We start from the raw sequence: 22,407 nt of genomic DNA on the forward strand, positions 1-22,407 counted from the left end.
ATTTGTTCTTTGAGCTCTTGGTTTCTTAATCATATTTTTTTCCTTCAATTAGGCTTGCCTGATCCATATGGTATGACTTCTCAAATTGACCGCTATTACCATTTTACATGCTTATTATATTCATGCTTGACAACATCCAATGTGAGGATCATATGTGTCCCAGTGTGCATGGGGGGGGTGGGAAACAAAGTTTGTGTGTGTGCGATGTGCCGGTGCACGCCTTGTGTTAAGGAGCAGGTGTGTGTCTCCCTCCTGTGTATTGTGGACTGGTCTGTGTATGGGGGGCTGCTCCTCATTCATGCTAACTAACGAGTCCCTCAGGCCCAGACTGAAACCAGCAGCGCAGCAGACTCACAGCATTACCATGACAAAGGTCTGTGGTCGGATGCAGTATGATAAAGGCATGGTAGAGATGAAATAAAGGCACCCCCTTATTTCACACACTCTCATTGGGGGTCAGGCTAAAGCTCTCTAAAGCATTTTGAGCTTTCATGACGTGATACATGCCTGTGCACCGTACACATCAGTGCTCATGGGAAACGGTGGCTTCATTCAAATGGAGACAAAATGTAACATGGGAATTCTTTTTGTTGTCGTTGCTGAGACGGCAATAAGTAAGTTCCCTCTCAGGTCATACGGGTTCAAACGCAGATCGTATTTTGTCCTTTTGAACCACGAAACCACACAAACATTCCATGAGGACAATGGCATGCATCTACTTCAATGGACCATATACAATCACAATAAAACCATCAAACTCTTGCTCCTTTTGTCAATTCATTCACAGCTCATTGAAGAAGGTGCGGTCCCTCCTTTCACTAAGGATATTTAAATATATAATTACCGCACCTTCTCGCTATGTAACATGATGATGTGTTGTGAACAATGCCCACAGGATGAGACATACTGTTCCTGTTTCATTGTTCTGTTGTATTGAGGAGCAATGATCAATCAGCTAAAATCAGAGTTTCAGGACATTTCTCAACATTTTGAAAAAGCTGTAATCTGATTGGTTGAGTTAAACCTGATGGTATAGGAACCTGAGCACAACAGGTTTAATAATCAATGAGAAAAGATGACTGATATTAGATAGATAGATAGATACTTTATTCATCCCCAGGCGGAAATGTGTTTGTAGCAGCAGAATATTGTCGGAGACATCAGAATATTAAGTATGAAAAATACTCAATATAAACAACACAATAAAATAGCAGAGCACATTCAATTTAAGAAAATGGAATAATAAAGAATAAAGAAAATTCAAAAATGTAAAGTATATACAGTTTAATGCTGGTTAACTTGTTAGCAGACCTGTTGAACCACCGTGTGACCACAACAACATCAATATTAGTTAGTCTGATCAAAGTTAAGTACTTAGCCCTTCCTAAAATTGCCCAGAGATTCCTTTAACCCAGCCGGCAGCATAATGTCTGGCTGCAACTTGGACCGACACATCTTTGTTCAAATATTGGTATTATTGGTACACGACGAAATCTAAAGTTAGCAATCAATAAATGCCTCCATAGTCACATCAGAGTCTCACACAGAGATCCTGCTTGTCTTTTTTTCTGCCCTCCTGGCCCTTCCACCCATCTGAGTCTAATGCCTTTTCAGCGTGTGCACTCATGTGTGCAGGGGGCCTCCAGTGCCAAGCACTTCTGTAGCCCGGCTGTCCAGGCCGGGCACAATGGAGCCTGATTCCCCAGCCGCTCTGTGGCCTAAAGAAGTCCCCCTGCATGAGTGAAGGAGGACCACCTCAGTATCCGTTTGACTATGTCAGACTATGAAAAACCTCCACAGTCCCTTTCCTCTTTTCCGTAATGCTCAATTAACGAGAGTGTTTGTACCCAGACCAGCATGACTCATTGGTTCACTTTCCTCCTCCTTGTTAACCCACATGCACTCGAATATTCTTTACAGGTGCCTCTTTTACTACTGATAACATGAGTAAATCTCACTCTGCATTGATCTCCACAGGGAAAGTATGATCTAATGTAATTTTAATTGATCTGATTAAATCTGTAGGTAGATTTTATGAAGTAAAGATCCTTAAAAAAAAGCCCTCCTGTTGGGTTTTGAGTATTCAGAGACTTCTTTACATCTCTACATCTGTGTAGCTCATTTCAGGATTAAACATGACACACAACAAACATTTAGTTTTTTAATCTGGTTTGAAAGATGATCACGTTAGATATAGTGTTAGCTATAGATCATATGTTCTGATATATATGAATATACATATGTATAACATCATTGTTGTTTTAGTTTTTTATCTTCAGTTTTCATCTTTTTTTTCTGCTCCAGATGCATTTATTTCTTGAATATAACTAGCAACACCTTTGTGAACTCAATCTTTAATTGCTTTAAACTGCTCACTCACTGGTTTGTCTTTTCTTTTAACCCATTTAGATTCGGTCTTAGTCTAGTAACTATAGTACTATATTAGTTTAGTCTTGTTTTAATTTTTAATTTTGGTCACAGAACGGATGAAATAAATGGATGAAATAAAAAGAAGTTGGCCATATTATTGGACCAGAGAACTGTCTTTGCTGCTGTTTACATGCAAAAAGCCTCGACAAGAATGCACAATTGATTTTGCTTTGTATTGTTTTGTAGAGTTACACAAAGAGTTACATTTGGTTGTGCATCCCTGTATGACATCATGGCAATACATTTTCCTTGAATCCTAAAGTACACTCATGCTATATCTTATAAACTGCTTCTATAATCGTTTGTGGTGACACAGGAAGTTCCAAACTGATCAAAACACGGAGGTACGCAGAGACAAAACATGGTTATTGTAAGATTAAAAAAGATCACTGAAAACCAGTGGCGGGCCGTGGATGTTCTACCTGCGAATTCAGTCTGAGTCTGGATCACCCCCCCGCCCCTCCTCCAGCCATACGTCAACAGCACAGAGTCACGTCCTCCTCTAAATATGCTGCATCGCTTCAAGCGACCTGCTGTGTGTCTCATTCGGTTCTTTCACCCCACATGCCCGTAACCCTCAGTAACCCTCTGTGCGAAAGTAAAGTAAATCCTTTCTCAGGCTGAAGCCTAGCTTCTTTCCTTGATGAGCTCCAAGAAAAGAAAGAGGACAACAGTTGGAGCCATGAGAAAGCTCTTATGCAGAAGGAGATATGTGACCTGAACCAGGTGAACCACAGACTACCTAAACTCCCAGCTGGGAAAGATCTGGTGTGGAAAGCTTAGAGACATCTTGAGCAGCAGACCTTAAAAGCCAACTACCTTCAAGTCAAATTGGAGAAGATAAAGGTGAACAAAGAGGCCCATCAAAGAGAGGTGACCACCATCCAGTCAGAGCGCCGTGCTGAAGAGGACTCTGGTTGTATGTAACCTTGAGACCACCGTTGACTTCCTGAGGCTGCAGGTTAAAGACACCATACAGTGTGAGGCTCGCTCAAAGAGTTGGAGAGCTCTCTTAAGTTGAAGACGGTTCAATAGGATGCTGGAAAAGATGGAGGACGCTCTGGAGGACGCTCTTCACAGACTAAAGGAGGAAGCTCAGAAGACTCTGGTGTATACATCAGGGGACAAGCTCCCATGCATTTGCTACATTTTTTAATTGACCTTCTTTTCACATCTATTACTGGAATATGGAGCGTATGGCACATCGGTAACTCCATTTCCCCGAATGATACTTGAATGAAACATTTTTCTCATTTGCACTCCATAACCTGAAAATATAGATCTTTATAGGTTGGCTCAGTTGATTTTATATGCTGGTCCAAATGGGAACTGTAACATGGGATATGGTGATAGAGACAAACAGTGAGAGGTAGAGAGACACCAGGAGGCAGAAAGGCAGTTGACTCCACTAACCCGTGGGTCCAGAAGAGGCAGCCTCATCTCCATGCTCTTCAGCCACTCTCTCAGTGCTATGATTTGACCCCTGAACTCACACTGCCATTGACTCAAGTCTTCAACGCTCCTGCAAAAACAGAGTTGATCATCTTTTAATGTCAAATCTACACACTGAAATTAGTCAAGTTGAACACATGCACTTAGAAGGATGATCTAAAACAGGCACAACAGTTCCTCCTACCTCCTCCTGCCTAGACCTGTACTACGGCAAGAGGAGGTAAAAGAAAGCCTTCAAGAACTATTACTCTATCAAACGAGAATATAACCAGGGCTTGGGGAAAATATCTCATTAGGGAGGCATCTGCTCTCTCTCTCCACTGGGCAGGAACCTTAGTTTTCCTGTTTCAGGACGTTTCAATTAGATGTTTTACACAGTGTGCTCCCTTCACTATTCATACGAGCTATGTCTTTGTGTTGCTGGCAAGTCCAGAGGCACCGGTCTACAAAGCCGATACAATTGACCAACTGTCGTCACAGGCTGTACATTTTCTTTTAATCTGACTGTTGGTGGCCACTTTCAATCCAGATTGGATTACAATATTTGCTTAAAAATCAGTTTCATTCATAAGTATCTCCTGTACATGTGAGACGGAGCAGTATGGCATATATTGTACATCATCTTATATTTCTTTAAGGTTGGCCATTTAACTTACAAATGTTATACATTGTCAATTAATCATGGATGCAAGTTACCTAATATTGTGGCAAGAATGAATGACAATGTCATACATTAGCCTACCCATGTCTGTGATCCTGTGATGTAGCTGTTAGCGGCCCAAACAAAGCGCTCCCTTCATCCTGCATAGGAGAAAATGTCACAAAATGATTCTTGTTCTTGTGATTTGCTTATTTGTAAATCACATCCAGCTGCTTGAGCTGACACCGATCATTCAACAGTTCATTTACTGGATACGAGACATGGATAGAAGTTTTCGTACACTCATCCCTGTGTTCTTACCTCTCCGTCTCCAGCCTCCGGCGCCGGGAGGGACAGGGTCAGATCAGAGTAGTCAAGGGAGCTGAGTGAAGAATTCTGGGAGGTGAATGCCTCATTTCTTCTGTTGGCAGGCTCCTCCATCAAACCCAGTGGCTAATGTTGGCACATAGAGCAAAAAAACGTGTATGCATCTGGTCTAAAGGGGATGGCGGTAAACATGCATGCCAGTGTTGTCCAATGGAGACGGGATTTCTAATCAGTATCTAAACGGTGTTTATTTTAAACCTTGATCAGATTACATTTTGGGGGGAAATGTGTAATTTTGCAAGGAGCTAATAGCAGTATTTTATCATCAGCTTTTAAAACCTGGTCAGAGCCTCATTAATCAAACAGATACTTTAAAATACATCAAGATAACAATAAACCTCAGTGGGTTCATATTATGATCACTTGACTAGTAGCAGGTGATGAACTGTGGTCTGACCATCGGGTCTGACCTGAGTCACTGGCCCCCTTAGGGATGAGTGTTGGTTGGTCCAACACCGCCCTCGTGTGGTCAGACTGAAGGACTATTCATGTCACTGAACAGAGGCGGATGCAGCGTGGTAAATAAGGTATACATAAGAGGAGAATGATATTGCCCTTTAAATTCACTATCTGAAAGAGAGCAAGCTTTTACTTTTCTCTACATATTCATCCTTTAATATCACACGGTTCAATTCAATTCAATTCAGTTTATTTTGTATAGCCCAGAATCACACATTTGCCAATGTGTAAAGCTCGCTGGAAACACTAATTGCCTCGTTCATCCCACAATACTTTCGCCCGTTTGCTAAACGTCATTAATGATGCTGATCACCTTCACAAAGAAAAAGAAAAAAGAACGTTTCCCCTTTGGGGAAATTGACCCATCCTTGGTTAAGGAGCAATGGGCTGCCCTGTGAGGCGCCCGGGGAGCAGCTAGGGGTTAAATGTCTTGCTCAGGGACACTTCAACATGTGAACTATGTACTATGTATAGGACTGGGGATCGAACCGGCTACCTTGTGGTAACGGGACGACCACTCATCCCCTACAGTCGCCCCAAATTAGTCACCCATTATGAGCTACTGCTAATAGTGCAAATGTTGTTTCATTTTGAAGGAGCAATGGTAGCAAAGCAAATTAAAGAAATTGGTCAGTTGCTCAGTTGAGTCACATACAGTTAGACCCTGGCTTCATATTCATAATAATCTAACGCTCAACAATGCTCAGCATACATTTGAAACCATTGTCCATAGTCAAGAGTTGAAATAAATAATGTTGAAATAACTTTCCAGCACAAAGGAAGATTTTCCAGGACATTTTACTTATTTTCTCAGTTCCCATGTTTTTTTTTCAATGGGTGGAAAATTGCTCAATACAAGTTGCTCTAAAGCTGTTGTGCTCTAATGCTGTCATTTACTATGGAGGGATGGGAAATGGACATTATGGAAAGTGTCTTACTCCTGTTTTCTAGTGTATTATTGTGCTCCAATATGTCATGAAACAGCAGCTCTAAAAAGCGTATTCTACTCTAAAAATAGCTTTAGTTGCATGGATATTGACGTATGAATGACAAGATGGCCACTTTAGAGCATATTTATTTACAACATACTAGTGTTACTGGTCAGAACTTATAACATAATCCACTCACCACATCATTCAAAGCAAAACCCGAGGCAAAACAAACCAGTTAGTTTGTGAAATGATATATTGCAAAAAAATGTAATCTGAAGTTGTCTTTATTTTACATTAGCAGTATCCCCAAAAATCCTTTGTAAGGTTGGTAAAACATGCACGGCAAATTCATGATATATCAAAAAAACATGATGAAAACAAATTAAAAAGATTTACAGAAGTAAAACAGATTCGGAAAAGAAATACTTGTGGAAAAATAACAATAGGCAAAATAAAGCATCAAGCTCTTTTTCAGTTTGCAAAGAAAATCATGGCAAATGTCAACTGATATGAGTTAATTTGATACAATACATACATTCATGCAAATTGGTGATGTATCAAACATGTCAATGCATCTTTGAGCACTTTGGTAGGACTGGATTCACAGAGAGAAAATACAAAAATATACTCAGTGGACTTCAGAGCAGCTAAATGATGATAGGCTGCTCTCCAGTAAACGCCAATTTAAAAGAGCTAATACTCATGCAGATGTGTGTATGGTTTGGGAGTGTTCTCATAAAAAATAGAAAAATCTGGATATGACCACACACATATCACTAATAGCATTCAAGTAATAAATATATGAATAGGGTAATGAATGAAAAGTGTTCCTTGAAAGGTATCCCAAGATGGTTTCAGGTTGACTCGGCCTCAGCTCTCTTCTTCAAATGGGATGTGCGATGGAAGAAAGGATATACTCAATGGCAGCTCTACAAATAAAAGAAAATAGCTCCAAATTAAAATCAAAATAAACAAAACCATGCAGCGAGAAAAACAGAAATGAAATTAAAGTTGCCAAACAAATCTGGATGAAACTGAGCTTCATTTTTTGCAAATTAAATGAATGGCAATGACTTCAAAAACACTGTACCTGTGTAACTGCGTGAGGGTGACATGGACTCACAAAGCCATCCAAGTTGAGAGGATTGTATGCTGCGGCCGACTCAGTATCTCTGTTCATGTGTTGGATTCCGAGTGACTGATTCAGCTGTCAAAAACAAGATGGCAGAAAAAAACAAAAAAAACGTCAATCAGCAGTAATGACAACTTTGAATAGTAGTAGTTCACTTGTGATATCACCATGTGTGGGATAGCAGAAAAGATGACATTGTATAGGCTCTGAGATGCGATCAAAATCAACTAAAGAAATCAGACAAAAAAAAACAAAGGAAAAAAATACAAATTCAACTTACAAGAACCAAAAGAACAGGACGCAGGTCTGTATGGGGGATCAGGATGAAGTCTGACATCATCTTGGGATTAACCAGGAACACTTGACTGATGGTTATTATATAGAATCTAAAACTTGGAGTGTGTAAAACAATGAACCCAAAAGATGCAAAAGTCCACTAAATATAAATGGGAATGAGTACAAAATAATGAAACTGGTTTCAGAATAGTCTGCATAATTTTAATTCTGGCATGTCTTTTTTTAATATTCTTGTAGTGTCCCATTTTGTAGTATCTCACACAAAACATAATGTTTCCATAACTCTATACAAACATTCAGAAATATGAATTTTAGAATCTGTTAAAAACGCTAGAAACTAAGTCGATGTACAGTATCTCATTAAGTAGGAGTGTCGAAAAAGATAGAAAATAGACAAATATCCTTAAATTTCAAAGGAATACTGGAAAAATATCTCTGTTTGACATACATAAAGTATATATTAGTTTCAGAAAACACAAGTATACAACTTTTTAACAAGTGTAAAATGAAAATGATAAAGTCACTTAACAAATAGCAGAAATGTCATGCTTTGCTTTGAAAAATATAAACTGACTTAGTAATTAGTACTAAAGGAAAAAAACATAATATATATATCTAGCAATGTTTGCTTGTGTCTCTACATATGAGGCACATTGCCCATCTGGTTATTGCAAATCTTGTCTATTCTTGATGTGACCACATGCGGGGCAGAATAAATAAATTATATTTTCTTTGTTATTGTAACTTGATTTTATCCTATGAAAAATGCAACTGTTGCATTATTATTGTTAATTCTTAGACACTTTGGCTATTTTAGCAACAGAACTATTGGATTAGAATCTGCGGCTGTAGCCACTTGAAGAAGATGAGAAGGAGGAGGAGGCGATGTTCATGGTGAAGCCAGCATCAATGCTGCCTCTCCTGGAGCCGGTTCGGGATCCGGTCCTTGAGCCAGTCCTGGAACCATAGGCAGATCCGGGGCCACTGGCATTGTAGGGACTGTAGAGGCCTTTGCTGGATTGTGAGGAAGCCTCCAGAAGTCTCAGGCTTGATCCTTCCTCGACCATGCTCTTGTCCATTGCATCTCTGTAGGAGATTTTCAGTTTGGTTTTTGGACATGTTAGATATCTAGAATAAGCACCGACATCTCTCAGTTTCTGGGCAGTGCGGGCATCAATTGTGCCCTTCCTGATAGATTCGTCTAGTGTCACTCTGCCCTCGACATCAGGCTCAATTAGTCCACCAGTCAGATATTGGACCTCGAGGAAACGCTGCCCAGCTTCATAATACAACCAGCCTTTCTTAAGAGCCTGGGAGGCAGACATCTTTACTTTAGTTCTGGGGTCTTCAAATCCATTAAATGCTTTTTGAGCCAGGTTGAGGCGATCAACCATGATTTTATCCACAAGGCCTTTTTCTGTTGCATCAGTGATTGAGAATCTCTCTCCAGTTGCGGGATCAATTATTCCCCCTGTGCAGGCTTGGGCTTCCAACAATCTTTGGCCAGTGATGTTGTCTACCAGGCTTCTATGTATGGCCTCAGTAATAGACACCTTCTCTAGTGTGTCTATGTCCAACATTCCAGCTATAGGGCCAGTCTCCTCGGCTGGGTCATTCCATATGACTGCAGGTGGTTTAATGGTGGGTATTGGGCTCATGGGAGAGGAATAGGTAGAACCAGCGGTGGAACCAAAGGAGGATGAGCGTGAGCGGAAGCCTCCCATGTTGCCAGAAAGCATATCAGCGAATTCTGTGATGGACAGATTTCCAGATCGGTATGTATCAAGGGCCTTCTGGTCAATGAGGCCACGTGAAAGAGCATCATCAACATCATACTGTCGGCCAGACCTTCTGTCAATAATGACCGATTTGATAGTACCATCAGAGGATGTGATTGTGATCTCTTCCCATTCACACTCCTGCTCAGCAAGTTCCAGGTATGTTTGGTGGTCAATGAGTCCCTTCCTGTAGGCCTCATACACAGTCATTTCTTTACCAGTCTCAGGGTCTACGATGACAACTCTGCGTTTACGAACAGAGGATTTTGAGGAGGTCTTCCTTTCATGCTTCTTTTCTTTCAAAAGCAGAAGCACCAGCCCAGTGTCAGGATCAGTAATGCACCTCTCCATGAGCTGGAGGTAGGTTAGGTTTTCTTCAGTGTTGGGGTCAAAGAAGCCTTTGGTGTCATCAGATGGATCAGTCAAGATCTCATTCATTTCCTCATCAAAGAAACCACGTTTGTAGGCCATCTCAACTGGCAGACGGTGACTTTCTTCTGGGTCAATGATTCCACCAGTGGCAATCTGGGCTTCCAGGAGACGGATTCCATGATCTTTCAAGATGAGCCCCTTTTGCATGGCCTGGAACAGGGAGATTGTCTTGCCTGAATAAGGATCTCTATATCCTGTCACTGCACGTTCAGCGGAGAGGAGCTTGTCTTTGAATTCGGGTCCTACAATACCCATTTTCACTGCATCATTGACAGTCAGTTTAAGGTTTTTGATTGGATCAATAACATAGCCTGTGGATGCTTGTGCCTCAAGGAGTTCAAATGCTGTGCCTGGCCTAATCATGTTCTTCTTCATGGCCTGGTAAATTGATAGACGATCCTTTGACGACTCTAAAAATACACCAGCAATACAGCTTGTGCCCTCAAGGTACCTTGCTAGTTTACTGCTAACCTCCTCCACTGAAATAAGACCTTCATTCAGTTCAGTAACAGTCTGCTGGTCAATAATTTGTGAGCGGATCAGCTCTTCCATTGTGATCTGTTTCCTCAGACCCTTGAACATCAGTCTCTTGTCTCCCATGGAGAGTAGGCGCAACCCACCATCTAACTTGCATCTCTTGAGGAGCTCTGCATATGACAGTTCCTCGTCATTGACAGGGTCAATGAATCCCTTAACGCTGTCAGTCAGCTTCTCGTTGGTTTCCTTGTTGATGTAACCTCTTTGCAGGGCAATGTCTGATGGCAGGTGGAATTGGAATTCTGGATCAATTATACCACCAGTGGCGGTTTGTGCCTCTAACATTTTCAGAGCATAATCCTCTGTAACAAGATCCTTTTTCATGGCCTGGAAAAGAGATATAATTTTCCCACTGTATGGATCTTTGTATCCAGTGACTGCTCTCTCAGCTGACAGAAGTTTATCATGGATCTCAGGGCCAACAACACCCTTACGAACAGCTTCATCAACTGTGAGTGTTTCATTTTTAACTGGATCGACAATGAATCCGGTCGCAGCTTGTGCTTCTAGGAGGCTGAGGGCTAGTTCTGGCTTGATAAAACCTCTCTTCATTGCTTGGTATATGCTTAACTTGGAGCTTGAGTCTGTTGTGACCCCAGCAACACAGCCTGTGCCATAGAGATACTGTTTTACACTGGTCATCTCCATTATATCACGGATGTCCCTCTTGCCCTGTTTAAGGAGGTTGTACGTCTCCAAGTCAATGATGCGGGCATTGTAGAGCTCCTCAATTGTTATCCTTCTCCTTATGGTCTTACATGACAGTGGACTATCATTTCTGACGATCTCTCTCTGCTCCATGATCTCAATAATAATGATGATCATTCGCTCTTTCGTGATGTTACCAGAGCGATATTCATCCATGAGCTTCTGCCTCTCTCGCTCTGGAAGCAAATTTGAGTTCATGATTTCCCACAGGTTCACTGGTTTATCACCGAGGCCCTCGATTGGAACGTCAATCTGGGTGTCTGCCAAGTCACTCTGTGTTTGTTCCTCTGTGTAAAGGTATGTCTTCTCCACAACTGTTGGAGACTGAGGCTTGGAGAGTGGAAGGATGTACAGGCCTGTCTCCGGATCTTTATGGCACTTATCTTTAAGTTGTCTGTAGGTAACATTCTCATCGGTTTCTGGGTCTGAGAAAGCCTTGTTGTCATCGGATGGTTCAGATAGGGTCTTAGCAATTTCTTTGCTGAAAATGTTCTTCTGATAAGCAACATCTGTTGGGACACGGTGGCTCTTTATAGGGTCAATGATTCCTCCACTAACCATCTGTGCCTCGATCAAAGGCATGCCATGTTCTTTCAGGATGAGATCTTTTTGCACTGCTTCAAAGAGGGAGATCTTGTTGCCTGTGAATGGATCTTTATAGCCAGTGACAGCTTTTTCTGCAGAAAGAAGTTTTTCATGTAGCTCTGGACCAACAAGACCTGACTTCACTGCCTCATCTACTGTCAGGCACTGATTCCTCACTGGATCTACCAGAAACCCAGTGGCAGCCTGGGCCTCAAGAAGTGAAAGACCTGTGTTGTGTCTGAGGATCTTTTTCTTCATAGCCTGATAAACGCTTATTTTCTCTTTCGTTGGTTCAAGGTAAATGCCAGCAATGCTATCAGAGCCCTGGAGATATTTATTGACATTTGGATTCTCACTGACTTGTTTGGGTGTTGTTTTGCCTTGTTGAAGGAGGTCAAAGGTTGGTTTGTCAATGATTTTGGAGTCATACAGAGAGGCTGCTGGAACTGGAGCTCTAAGGCCCTTGAAGCTGGACTGTTCTTGTTTCTTGGCCTCTTTCTCATCTACAATTGTGATGACAATCTTGACTAACCTTTCAATTGTAACTTTTCCTGACCTAAACTGTCTGAGCAGGTCAAGCCGTTGTTCTTCAGTCAGATATTCAGAGTTGATGATGTCCCAGATGGTCATCTTCCTGCCCTTAAATGGTCCAGAGTCAAGCTCCACAGTTGCCTGAGTCATAGCCTCTTTTGTCTGGGCATCGCTGTATGTTGGCTCCTCCTTTGCATTAATTGCTTCATCAGAAAGTGGCAGAAGCTGGAGACCAGTTTTCTCGTCAGTGACACATCTCTTGAAGAGCTGAGAGTATGTAACATTTTCGTTTGTGTTGGGGTCAAAGAAGCACTTAGTTTCATCAGTGGGACTGTTAAGAATTTGTTTCATTTCATCATCAAAATAATTTCGCTTGCAGGCCACATCATGAGGAATGTGATGGCTCTTTACTGGATCAATGATACCACCTGTGGTCATTTGGGCATCAAGCAGTCGGATTCCTTGTTCTTTAGGTATGAGATCTTTTTTCATTGCCTGGAACAGTGACACCGTCTTTCCAGTGTAAGGATCCTTGTAACCTGTAACAGCTCGCTCTGCAGACAGGAGTTTTTCATGTAGCTCAGGACCAACAACACCTGCTTTGACAGCTTCATCAACAGTGTACTTCTGATTATGAACAGGGTCAACCAGGTAGCCTGTTCCTGCTTGGGCTTCAAGCATACTCAGGGCAGGCCCTGGCCTCATCATGTCTTTCTTCATAGCTTGATAAAAGGACATTGTCTCCTTGAGTGAGTCAATGATTACACCTGCAATGCAGTTTGTACCCTTCAGTGCTTTGTGGACAGGCTCCATTTCTGATACTTCTTTTACCGTCTTGTTGCCCTTGTGCAATTTGTTGTAGAGGTCTTTGTCAATGATTTTGGATTCCAGGAGGTCAGTGGCAGGGACAGGTGCTCGCAAACCATCAAAAGTAATCTCATTCTTCTTCTCTTTTTCCTCTGCCACAGTAATTACAATCTTAATGATTTTTTCGATTGTGATTTTGCCTGTCTTGTATTGACGGAGAAGGTCTTTCTTCTGGTCCTCAGTGAAGTACTCAGAATTGATTATTTCCCAAATGGTGATAGTCTTCCCCTTGAATCGTCCAAATGGTACAGACACAGTTGTTTTGCTGAACATATCCTTGGTCTCCTCCTCTGTGTATATACTTGAGCACTGAGCAGCTTTGTCTGTGATTGGCAGGAGTAGCAGATTAGTGTCAGGGTCCGTAGTGCATCTTGTCATGAGCTCAGAATATGTCAATGGTTCCTGAGTGCTGGGGTCAAAGTATCCCTTCGTGTCATCTGATGGTTTCTCCATGATCTTGTTCATCTCAACATCATATTGTCCCTCTTTGTAGGCAATTTCATTGGGTACACGATGACTATTGATAGGATCAACGATGCCACCAGTTGCAAGCTGAGCCTCAAGGAGTCTGATGGCATGATCACGTTCGATCAGACCCTTCTTCATCGCTTCAAAAACAGAGATCTTTCCACCAGTGTATGGATCTTTGTAGCCAATAACTGCCCTCTCTGCTGAAAGCATTTTGTTGTGCAGTTCAGGGCCAATCAAGTCTTCCTTGACAGCTTCATTAACAGAAAGTTTCTGGTTCTTAATTGGATCTAACATGTAACCTGTAGCTGCCTGAGCTTCAAGAAGGATCATAGCTGTGCCAGGAGTAATCTTCTTCTCTTTTGATGCTTGATAGATGGACATTTTTTGATTAGATGGTGTCAAAACTCCAGCAATGCAATTGTTTCCTCTCAGAATTGTTTTAAGTTTTGCAGTCTCACCAAGCTCTTGGACAGTTGTCTTGCCTTTTCGTAGCTTGTCAAAGTCCTTCTTGGACAAAAGGCCAACCTCATTAAGTCTGCTTGCAGGTACCTTATCACATATGCCGTCAAAAGCCAAGGGATCTGGTCCCTTCTCCACACTGTCTACTTCAGTGGCATTTCGTCCATTGTAAATAGTTTTTGTTGTTTCAACAGTTGTATGAGTGATGAGCTGTTTGACAGGGTCTATGTCAGTGTGTTGGTCTTTCTGTGCTTCCTCAAGCTGCTGCAGCTTCTGACGCAATTTCTGATTCTCTTCTGCAAGAATCCTTTCCTGCTCTAGTCTCTTCTTCTCCAGTTCCAGCATTTCTTTTTGCTTGTTAAGCATATCTTTCTCAGCCTCTTTTTGTTTACTTAGGGCCTCATCCATGGTGGCGTGAAGTTTCTTCTTCTCATCCTCCATCTGCTGTCTCTGGCGTTCCTGTTCATCTTTAAGAGCTTTGGCCTTTTTGACTTCTTCTTCAAACTGACTCTCCAGCCTCTTTTTTTCATCTTCAATGAGCTTCTCCTTCTTCAAAAGCATCTCCTTTTCTGTCAGGAATGTCTGTTGGAGGACCGTCTTCTCATGTTCAATTTGTTTCTGCTGTGCATCAGCCATCTGATAAAAAGAAATAGAAACAGTAAGTTACGATTGGTATATAGGTGAGGCACATATATTCTGAACATATTTTCTTTATCGAAATTGTTTATTTTGTATATTTCATTTGTCATGGATCATTTGTACAATGCACTCTGCTTAGGCATAGGGAGATAATATATTGTTCAAATTTGATTGCACAGTTTATGAATATCTAGAACAAGTCCAGAACAACCATGAGAATGACTTTTCCGTAACTAGCAAAAACATTTTAAATAAATTATCACAATCCTTTGGTAACGGACTGTGTGACCTCATATAATATAACTCTAAATTAGTTAAAGTGACCAAAACACCACATTCCTATTTGTAGGAATGTGGTGTTGATGGCCCTGCTTATTAAGGTCACACTGGACTTAAATATCATTACAAAGGACCCTGGACATTTGTAAAAAAAAAAAAATAATTGGTAACTCAGTGACTCTGAAAGCTCAACACGCTGAAAATTAGAAAAACATTTTTATATTTATTTTGCTTTGTTTCAAACCAATAATTAAACAATTGTAATTGATTTTTATTCTTAAACGTCACTTGGTGACAATTCTGAAAATAACTTTAGCCAGGTAACATAACATTATCCTGTTTCACAATTAATTGTGTGTATTTTTTAAATTATTTGAATTGGCAGGCTAATAATAAGATAAAGGCAAACACAAGGTTAACAGCAGTAATCTGCGATAACATCTGAATTTTAGCTGATTGTCCAAAAACATCAACAAATGGCCAACTTCAATGACTTCAAGAGCGAAAACAGATTCTGTGATTCGTTGTTTTCTCAATTTGTGGTGTGTTTCCTTATATGGTTGTTTTCTCGACTTGCAGTAGGTTTGTCTTTTTGCTTGTGTTTTTGCAGCACATGTTTGTACATGGTTGGGTTTTCTTTTTGCAGTGCGCTTCTGTTGTGCATTGAGCTCTCAGCGCCACCGTTGTGCTCTGCCTGGAAGTGCTACAAATTAGTTGAGAAAAGTCACTGACATGGTCAATTTGGACTATGATGAACAAGACTTGATGATTTCCAAATGCTAAAGCTTTTCCAAACTGCTATTGGAATGATAACATATTCTGTATTTAGTTGCATAATAATTTCCTGCTAACTATGTAACAAAATCTAAGATAATTGTGTGTTACATTCTAAGGTGTTTCACCTAATATATAACTTGAATTAAATGGCAAGGATCAGAATTCAGGATGACACATCATATAATTTGTTTAAGATAAGCAGTTGGCAAGGACCTTGGCTAGCGTCCTTTGTTATAATACTTAAACATCAAAGGAATAATCCTCTGTTTCTCAAGTTAACCTCTCTGTATTCTAATGATTACAATCATGAAAATCTTCTTTCTCAATTTTGCGTAGGTTTTTGTGTTGTGACCCGGTAGTTGCTCACACAAGCTTGATAGTCACATTCACGTCAGCAGAGGGCGCGATGGCGCGCTGCGTAGGTTTTTTGTGTTGTGACCCGGAAGCTATCAGTAGTTGGCGGTGTATTTAATTTGGTGTCAGACATCCATGAGCCGCACCTCAACAGAATGGTATTGCACGAATATGCAGGTTTTATCTCAGAACACTGAATGAATGCCGTGTCTTCTGGTGATATCGCCACTGCGTTATGTACCAAGTTTGAAACGACACAGGTTTTTTTCAGAGAGGAATGTGCGGAGGTGGTGTGCTGAAGCCCTGTCTCCTACAAATTATGTTCCCCAGAACTAAAACGCATCTTCAATTACGTTGACTAGAAACATATTTTCTCCCTAATTACGTCGGTGTTTGACGTATTACAAATACGTTGATCATACGTCTGTGATTGACGTATTACAAATACATTTGTGATTGTCGTATTACAAATACGTTGATCATACATCTGTGATTGTCGTATTACAAATACGTTGATCATACATCTGTGATTGTCGTATTACAAATACGTCTGTGATTGACATATTACAAATACGTTGATTATACGCATATACGTTCCTTATACAAATATTGTAATCACCTCCGACCGCTTGGCCGGAGGTGCCGGTAACAGCCCCCGTCACGTCGCGCCGTGTCCAGTCTTCTCTGTTTGGGAATGCAGTCCAAAGTGGGTGATTAAACTCCATCTAGTGCAGTAAACCACTGCAGTGAACTCAGCAGACCTTCGGATCATCTTCCTGGTCAATTCAGCTGCAGCTGACACTGACGTTAAAATTATTCCAAACATCTTAAATGTTGTACTATGTCAAACACAAACGTACTGGTACAGTTTAGATGTGTGGATGTGGTCAGAAATGTTCTGAACACATCCATATCAGTCACTACTTTGAAAACCGGATGTTGTGTCCTCTTTCCGCTCGTTTGAAGGTTTCACGCCATTTATTCGGTATTCTGAAATAAAACCTGCATATTCCTGCAATGCCATTCTGTTGAGGTGCGTCTCTTGGATGCCTGACACCAAATTAAATACACCGCCAACTACTGATAGCTTCCGGGTCACAACACAAAAACCTTGAGGAAATTGAGAAAGAAGATTTCCACGCAGTGTTTTAATTCTCAATGTCCATGTTTAAGCACATCAAAGAAAATCAGATAACTGGACGTTTTTGGTTTTCGATTATCAAAACAAAAAACGTAAAATGGGTCATTTTCCGTTTTTTGTTTGACTATTTTTAAACGGGAATTGGGAAACAGCTCATTTTCCGATTTCGGTTTGCTCATTTCAAAACGAAAATCTGTTGGTCGCGAAATACACCGACCCTTGTCATATGGAGGACTCAATAGGTATGGTGAGATCTCTAGTAATTGTTTTAACATGTCTATGTTCGTGACAGAATTTTGCTTGGCTGACAAGTACAAATACATCTATCAGTTGGGGTGGAGATGTCTCAACAGCATTCACGATGAAAGCTGGGCGTTGTTAAAAATGGGACAGTTACTGAAGGTAACATTTACTTTGCCACTAATGGGTTGGTCTTTTCATCCTGCAAATATAACTAATATTCAAGATTTGTCTACCATCCATGATACATTTTTAATTCAATTTGATGGATTTAACTTTTGAAACAAAAATGAAGCGTGTCTCAAAGTGAAGAAACATTCCAGGATAAGAGGGGACATTCAGGATGTGATCTGCATGAGCACAGTGCACTGTAAAAAGAAATGTAATCAAAATGATATTTCAAATCAAAGATATGGTTTCATGATTAGTGTAGTCAGAGAAAGTGATAGAGGAAATTTAAAGAAAGAAGTGTATTAGTTTTCAGAAAGTTAACAATGACATAAGCTGCTCGATTATGCCATTTTTGACACAATACCTCTTTAGACTTATTTTGAAGTTCTTCTGCTTCTTTTTTCAGTCTATCCTTCTCCCTCTCTAGGTCTGCGATTGCGTGGCGTAAATCGCCAGCCTCTTTGCTGGTATTGATTCGCTCGTCTTCCATTTTTTTCACTGTAGTCATTTTTTCTTTGGTGGCTATTTCTGTCTCATGAAGACGGGTAGCAATATTATCAGCTTGTTTCTTGAATCGTTTGGCCTCCTCCTCGGCTTTGGCCTGGGCTTCACTGAGCTGAGAAACTTGAATTTTGAGTTTTTCGGCTTCAGCAACAATCTCCAACTGCCTTTTCCTCTCCGCTTCAAGTGACTTTTGGTAGTCCGCTGTCTCTTCTTCCAGGCGCTGTTGCATTAGTTGTTTATCCTCCAGCAGCTGTTGAGCCTTCTCCTGAGCCAATTCCTTCTGTCTTTGGAGCATCTCTGCCTCAGCTCGGAGTCGAGATGCCTCCTGTATGGCCTGCATTTTCTCTTTGAGCATTTTCTCTGCAAGAGCTCGTTGCTGGTTGAGGTCTTCTTCTGCAATCTGTCTCAGGCGTGCAGCCTCCTTGGAGCTGACACTAAGTCTGGCAGCATCCTCTGCGAGCCTTTTCATTTTTTCAGCCTCCTCGGCAAGGAATTTCTGAGAGTTGTCTTTGTCTTTCTGGATGAGGCGTTGATTTTCCTCCTCAATTCGGATTTTCAGTTTAAGCAGCTCCTCCATCTGAACCTTGACTTTGAAGAGCTCCTCCTCTACCTGGCCCCTTTGTTTGACAGCATCATCAACCTCATCCTTCAAGCGCTGCAGCTCTTCATCCAGGACGGATTTCTGTTTATCGGTATCGTCAAGCTTCAGTTTAACCTTTGTGAGCTCTTGCTCCACTTGGAACTTCTGCTTCAATGTTTGCTCTGCCAATTTTTTGTGCTTTGCCATTTCAGCATCGGCCAGTTGCTTCTGCTTGAGTGCTGAAGTTTCTGCTTGTGCTCGCTTGGCAGCTTCAAATTCAGCCTCCTTCCTCAACCTCTCCGCATCCTCCTGAGCTTTGGCTTGGTTTGCAGCCTCTTGTTCGGCAGCTGCCTTCTGCCGTTCTGCTTCCTCTGCTTGTTGACGAAGCAGAGCTGCCTCCCTCTCTGCCTTCTCCTTGGCGGCTTCTGCCTCCTTGGCTAGCTTCTTAGCTTTCTCGTACTCTACCTGAAGCTTCTTCTTTGTGATGCTGTCTTCCTTCTGTTGGGCAAGGACATTTTGGGCTTGCTGCTCAGCTGCATTGCATTTCAGGGCTGCTTGTTCGGCTGCAACAATCTGTTTTTCTGCTTCGATGTCGGCCATGTCTTTCTGCTTCCGGGCCTCTTCGGCTTTCTTTTTCAGACGAGTGAGCTCATCTTGGGCGGCCTTGCATTGTCTGGCTGCCTCTTCCTCTGCAGCGGTGATCTTCTTCACCTTTTCCTCTGCTTCCCTCCTCCTCTTCTCCTCCTCTAGGGCAAGTTTCCTGAGTTTCTCCGCCTCCTCCTCTGTTCTTAGTTTGCTTTGTTGAGTTTCCTCTGCAATGTTCTTGAGTTTGTTCAGTTCGAGCTCTAGATCAAGTTTTCCAGATGAGGCCTTTTCAAAGTTGAGCTTCAGAATTCGTATTTCTTCTTCGACGACTCGCCTCTGTTTCAGCGTGTCGTCCACTATTGCTTTTTGTCTATCCATTTCGACCTCTGAGGTTTTTTTGAGTAGGGTGATCTTTTCCTCAATCTCTTGCTTGTGCTGGTTAGCCTGGTCTTCAAGAGCTTTCCTCTGGTAAGCCTCATCCTCTGCTTGGCGGCGGAGTCTTTCGTTTTCTGCCTCTTTCTCTTTCAGGGCGATTTCAGCCTCTGTTTTCGAGCGAGTGGCATCGCTGATTGCAGCCAGCTTCTCTTTGAGAATCCTCTCAGCCTCTGCTCTCTGACGAGCTGCCTCTTCCTCAGCAACTTGCCTCTGATGCTTGGCCTCCTCTGCGATGGCTCGAAGCTTGCTGGCTTCCTCAGCCACGTCCCTCATCTTGCTGGCTTCAGCCTCAAGGAGTTGTTTGCTCTTCTCTGTGTTACACATGGTCTCCTTTTCTGCCTTAAACTTAAGTTGAATGAGTACATCCATTTCACTCCGCACTTTGGCAAGCTCATCCTCCAGCTGTTTCCTTTGTTGTTGTGCTGCGACGACTTCATTCTTCAGGCGGTAAAGTTCATCTTCAAGGAGGGATCTCTGCTGCTCTGCGTTGTCAAAGTCGGCCCTAAGTCGTATCAGTTCCTGTTCTGCCGTGAGTTTCTGCTGAGCTGTGCTATCAGCTATCTTCCGCTGCCTCTCAAGCTCTTTCTCGGCCATTTCTTTCTGCTTCAGGGCCGACTCTTCAGCTTTGGTTCTCTTTTTAGCCTCACGCTCAGCCTCCTCCTTTTGTTTCTCAGCATCTTCTTGTGCAAGGCTCTTCTTGTGAGCTTCTTCCTCAGCCTGGAGTCTTAGACGGAGGGCTTCATTAGCTTTTTGCCTCCACTTTTCAAGCTCCCTTTCTGCCTCCTCTCTGGCATTTATCGCATCCTCCTGTTGTTTCTTGAGATGTGCCGCTTCTTGTTGCAGCTGAAGGACAGCGCCATGCTCTTGTTTGAGGGATTCCTCCAACTTTGAGGTCTTTTCCACAAAGGAGATCTGTTTGCTCTGGAGCTCAGCGGCAGCACTCTTCTGGGCTGCGACGTGCGCAACCTTGATTTGCCTCTCTTTTTCAACCTCGGCTTGCTTCACTTGCCTTTCAGCCTCCTCGGCCTGCATCTTGAGATTGTGAAGGTCGTCCAGAGCTTTTTGCTTTTGCTTCGCCGCTTCTTTCTCTGCCTCAGATTTGAGTTTGAGTTCCTCCTCTGCCATGTGCTTTTTCTGGGTCTCCTCATTGACCTGTCTGTGGAGCTTCTCAGCTTCCTCCTGGGCGGCCTTTCTGAGTTTCTCCGCTTTAGCGGCTCTTTCACGAAGTTGAATGAGCTCAGATTCTGCAGCAGACTTTTGTTTTACGGTCGTCTCAAGTTGGAGCCTGATGATGTGGATTTCCTCCTCGATCTTGGTCCTGCTGTGAAGAGCCTCATCCACCTGGTTGCTTTTGTCCTGGATCTGCTGCTCAGACAGATTTTTAAGCTCATGCAGTTCCAGCTGGATGTTGTGCTTTTGCTTCTCTGCATCGACAGCAGCAATCTCTCTCCTGCTAACTTCTTCCTGCATTTTGAGCTTCAGTTCTTGAGCCTCTTTCTCAGCTTTGGCAATGGCCTTTGCGTGACCAGCAGCTAACTGCTTCTGTTTGTCTAACTCAGCCTGCATCTCAGCCATTTTTTTCTGCTCTTCTGCTTTGAGTTTCTTTGCAGCTTTCTGCGTTAGTGGAGGCAAATGGTAAAGAAAGGATTAAAATCAAGCATGACATGTTAAAAGCAACACTGTACATTAACCAGCTCAAAACGGTGTGGATTAAAATTGAGATAACGAGAGTAATCACAGTCTAATCACACCGAAATGAGAGCAACTTAATGTACTGTATTACCGAGGCAATGTTAATGTTAATGTTAGCTTAAAGGTCAAGTCAAAGATCATTCACTGAACACAAATTAGATGCACATTCATTAAAGTGATGTTAAATTCACGATGCAATAAAAAAATCAATGACAAGGCAATACAAGAAAAAACGGATGGCGGGGATGAACGAATCAATGTATGGAAACAAAACATCACTTCACAACACAGCAAGAAAAACATATGGCATGCAACTGTAGCTGTTTCTAACTTTCAAAAGCTGCCTTGCAATTGTGATTCCAATATCAAATTGTACATCTACAATTTCGCTTTAATTCTCAACAAATTGTTTGTTGAAATGTATTTTTCATAAGTGGGAGGAAAAGCCATTTCTATGTATGTAAGAGTATTTCTGACACATAGCTATTGTCACTATTTGAATTGGTATATGGTTGGTGTCAATATGTTCTGTTGTTTTTTTTAAGGTGGGTTTCTGTCGTTTCAGATAAAAATATCCTTCACACCATTCACCTAGACTAGCTTGTATCTAATCCATGCACTCTGGGTTCTTTAAATCACTATTTGCCACAAAATAGAAAGGAAAGGAAAGGCACAGTCAAGGATAACAGGTTCAGATGATGAAACCTGTTTATAGATGCAGGAAGTGTAAGAAGCACTTTTCCATAGTGCGAGTAAGAAAGTGGATAGCTACTGTAATCCTATGTAATCCTAAGGCTGCAGTGAAAGCAAGGAAATAAAAATGCCACAGAAAGCCAAAGTGCAGTTTGAGAGAGACACAGGTGTTAGGATGACAGAGGGGATGGAGATTATACGGTACAGTAGAAACACTGTG

At 41.8% G+C, this 22,407-nt stretch overlaps 2 protein-coding genes across 5 annotated transcripts in view; both read right to left on the reverse strand.

The window, feature by feature from the left end:
* The window catches only part of macf1b (microtubule actin crosslinking factor 1b), a 31,554-nt gene extending 26,376 nt beyond the window's left edge, over positions 1–5,178 (reverse strand). Inside the window, exons 1-3 of one of the 2 annotated variants that reach the window (XM_068569187.1) lie at positions 4,844–5,178; positions 4,625–4,683; positions 3,844–3,952 (exon numbers count right to left, since the gene is read on the reverse strand). In XM_068569187.1, coding sequence (XP_068425288.1) covers positions 3,844–3,952; positions 4,625–4,683; positions 4,844–4,963 — 288 coding nt within the window. In that variant the 5' untranslated portion in view covers positions 4,964–5,178. Of the gene's footprint in view, positions 1–3,843; positions 3,953–4,614; positions 4,686–4,843 lie in introns of those variants that run through there. The other variant, XM_068569188.1, reaches the window with a different exon arrangement.
* Positions 5,179–6,427: 1,249 nt separating this feature from the next.
* LOC137780870 (plectin-like) overlaps positions 6,428–22,407 on the reverse strand; it is a 60,447-nt gene continuing 44,467 nt past the window's right edge. For all 3 annotated transcript variants that reach the window (XM_068569181.1, XM_068569183.1, XM_068569182.1), the window contains 4 exons: positions 18,063–21,416; positions 7,713–14,733; positions 7,391–7,507; positions 6,428–7,229 (listed from right to left, as the gene is read on the reverse strand). In XM_068569181.1, coding sequence (XP_068425282.1) covers positions 8,563–14,733; positions 18,063–21,416 — 9,525 coding nt within the window. In that variant the 3' untranslated portion in view covers positions 6,428–7,229; positions 7,391–7,507; positions 7,713–8,562. The remainder of the gene's footprint in view (positions 7,230–7,390; positions 7,508–7,712; positions 14,734–18,062; positions 21,417–22,407) is intronic.

Source organism: Clinocottus analis, unplaced genomic scaffold, assembly GCF_023055335.1.
Source record: "Clinocottus analis isolate CAN_PGR_092001 unplaced genomic scaffold, fCliAna1.0.p SCAF_9, whole genome shotgun sequence".
Lineage (NCBI taxonomy): Eukaryota > Metazoa > Chordata > Actinopteri > Perciformes > Cottidae > Clinocottus > Clinocottus analis.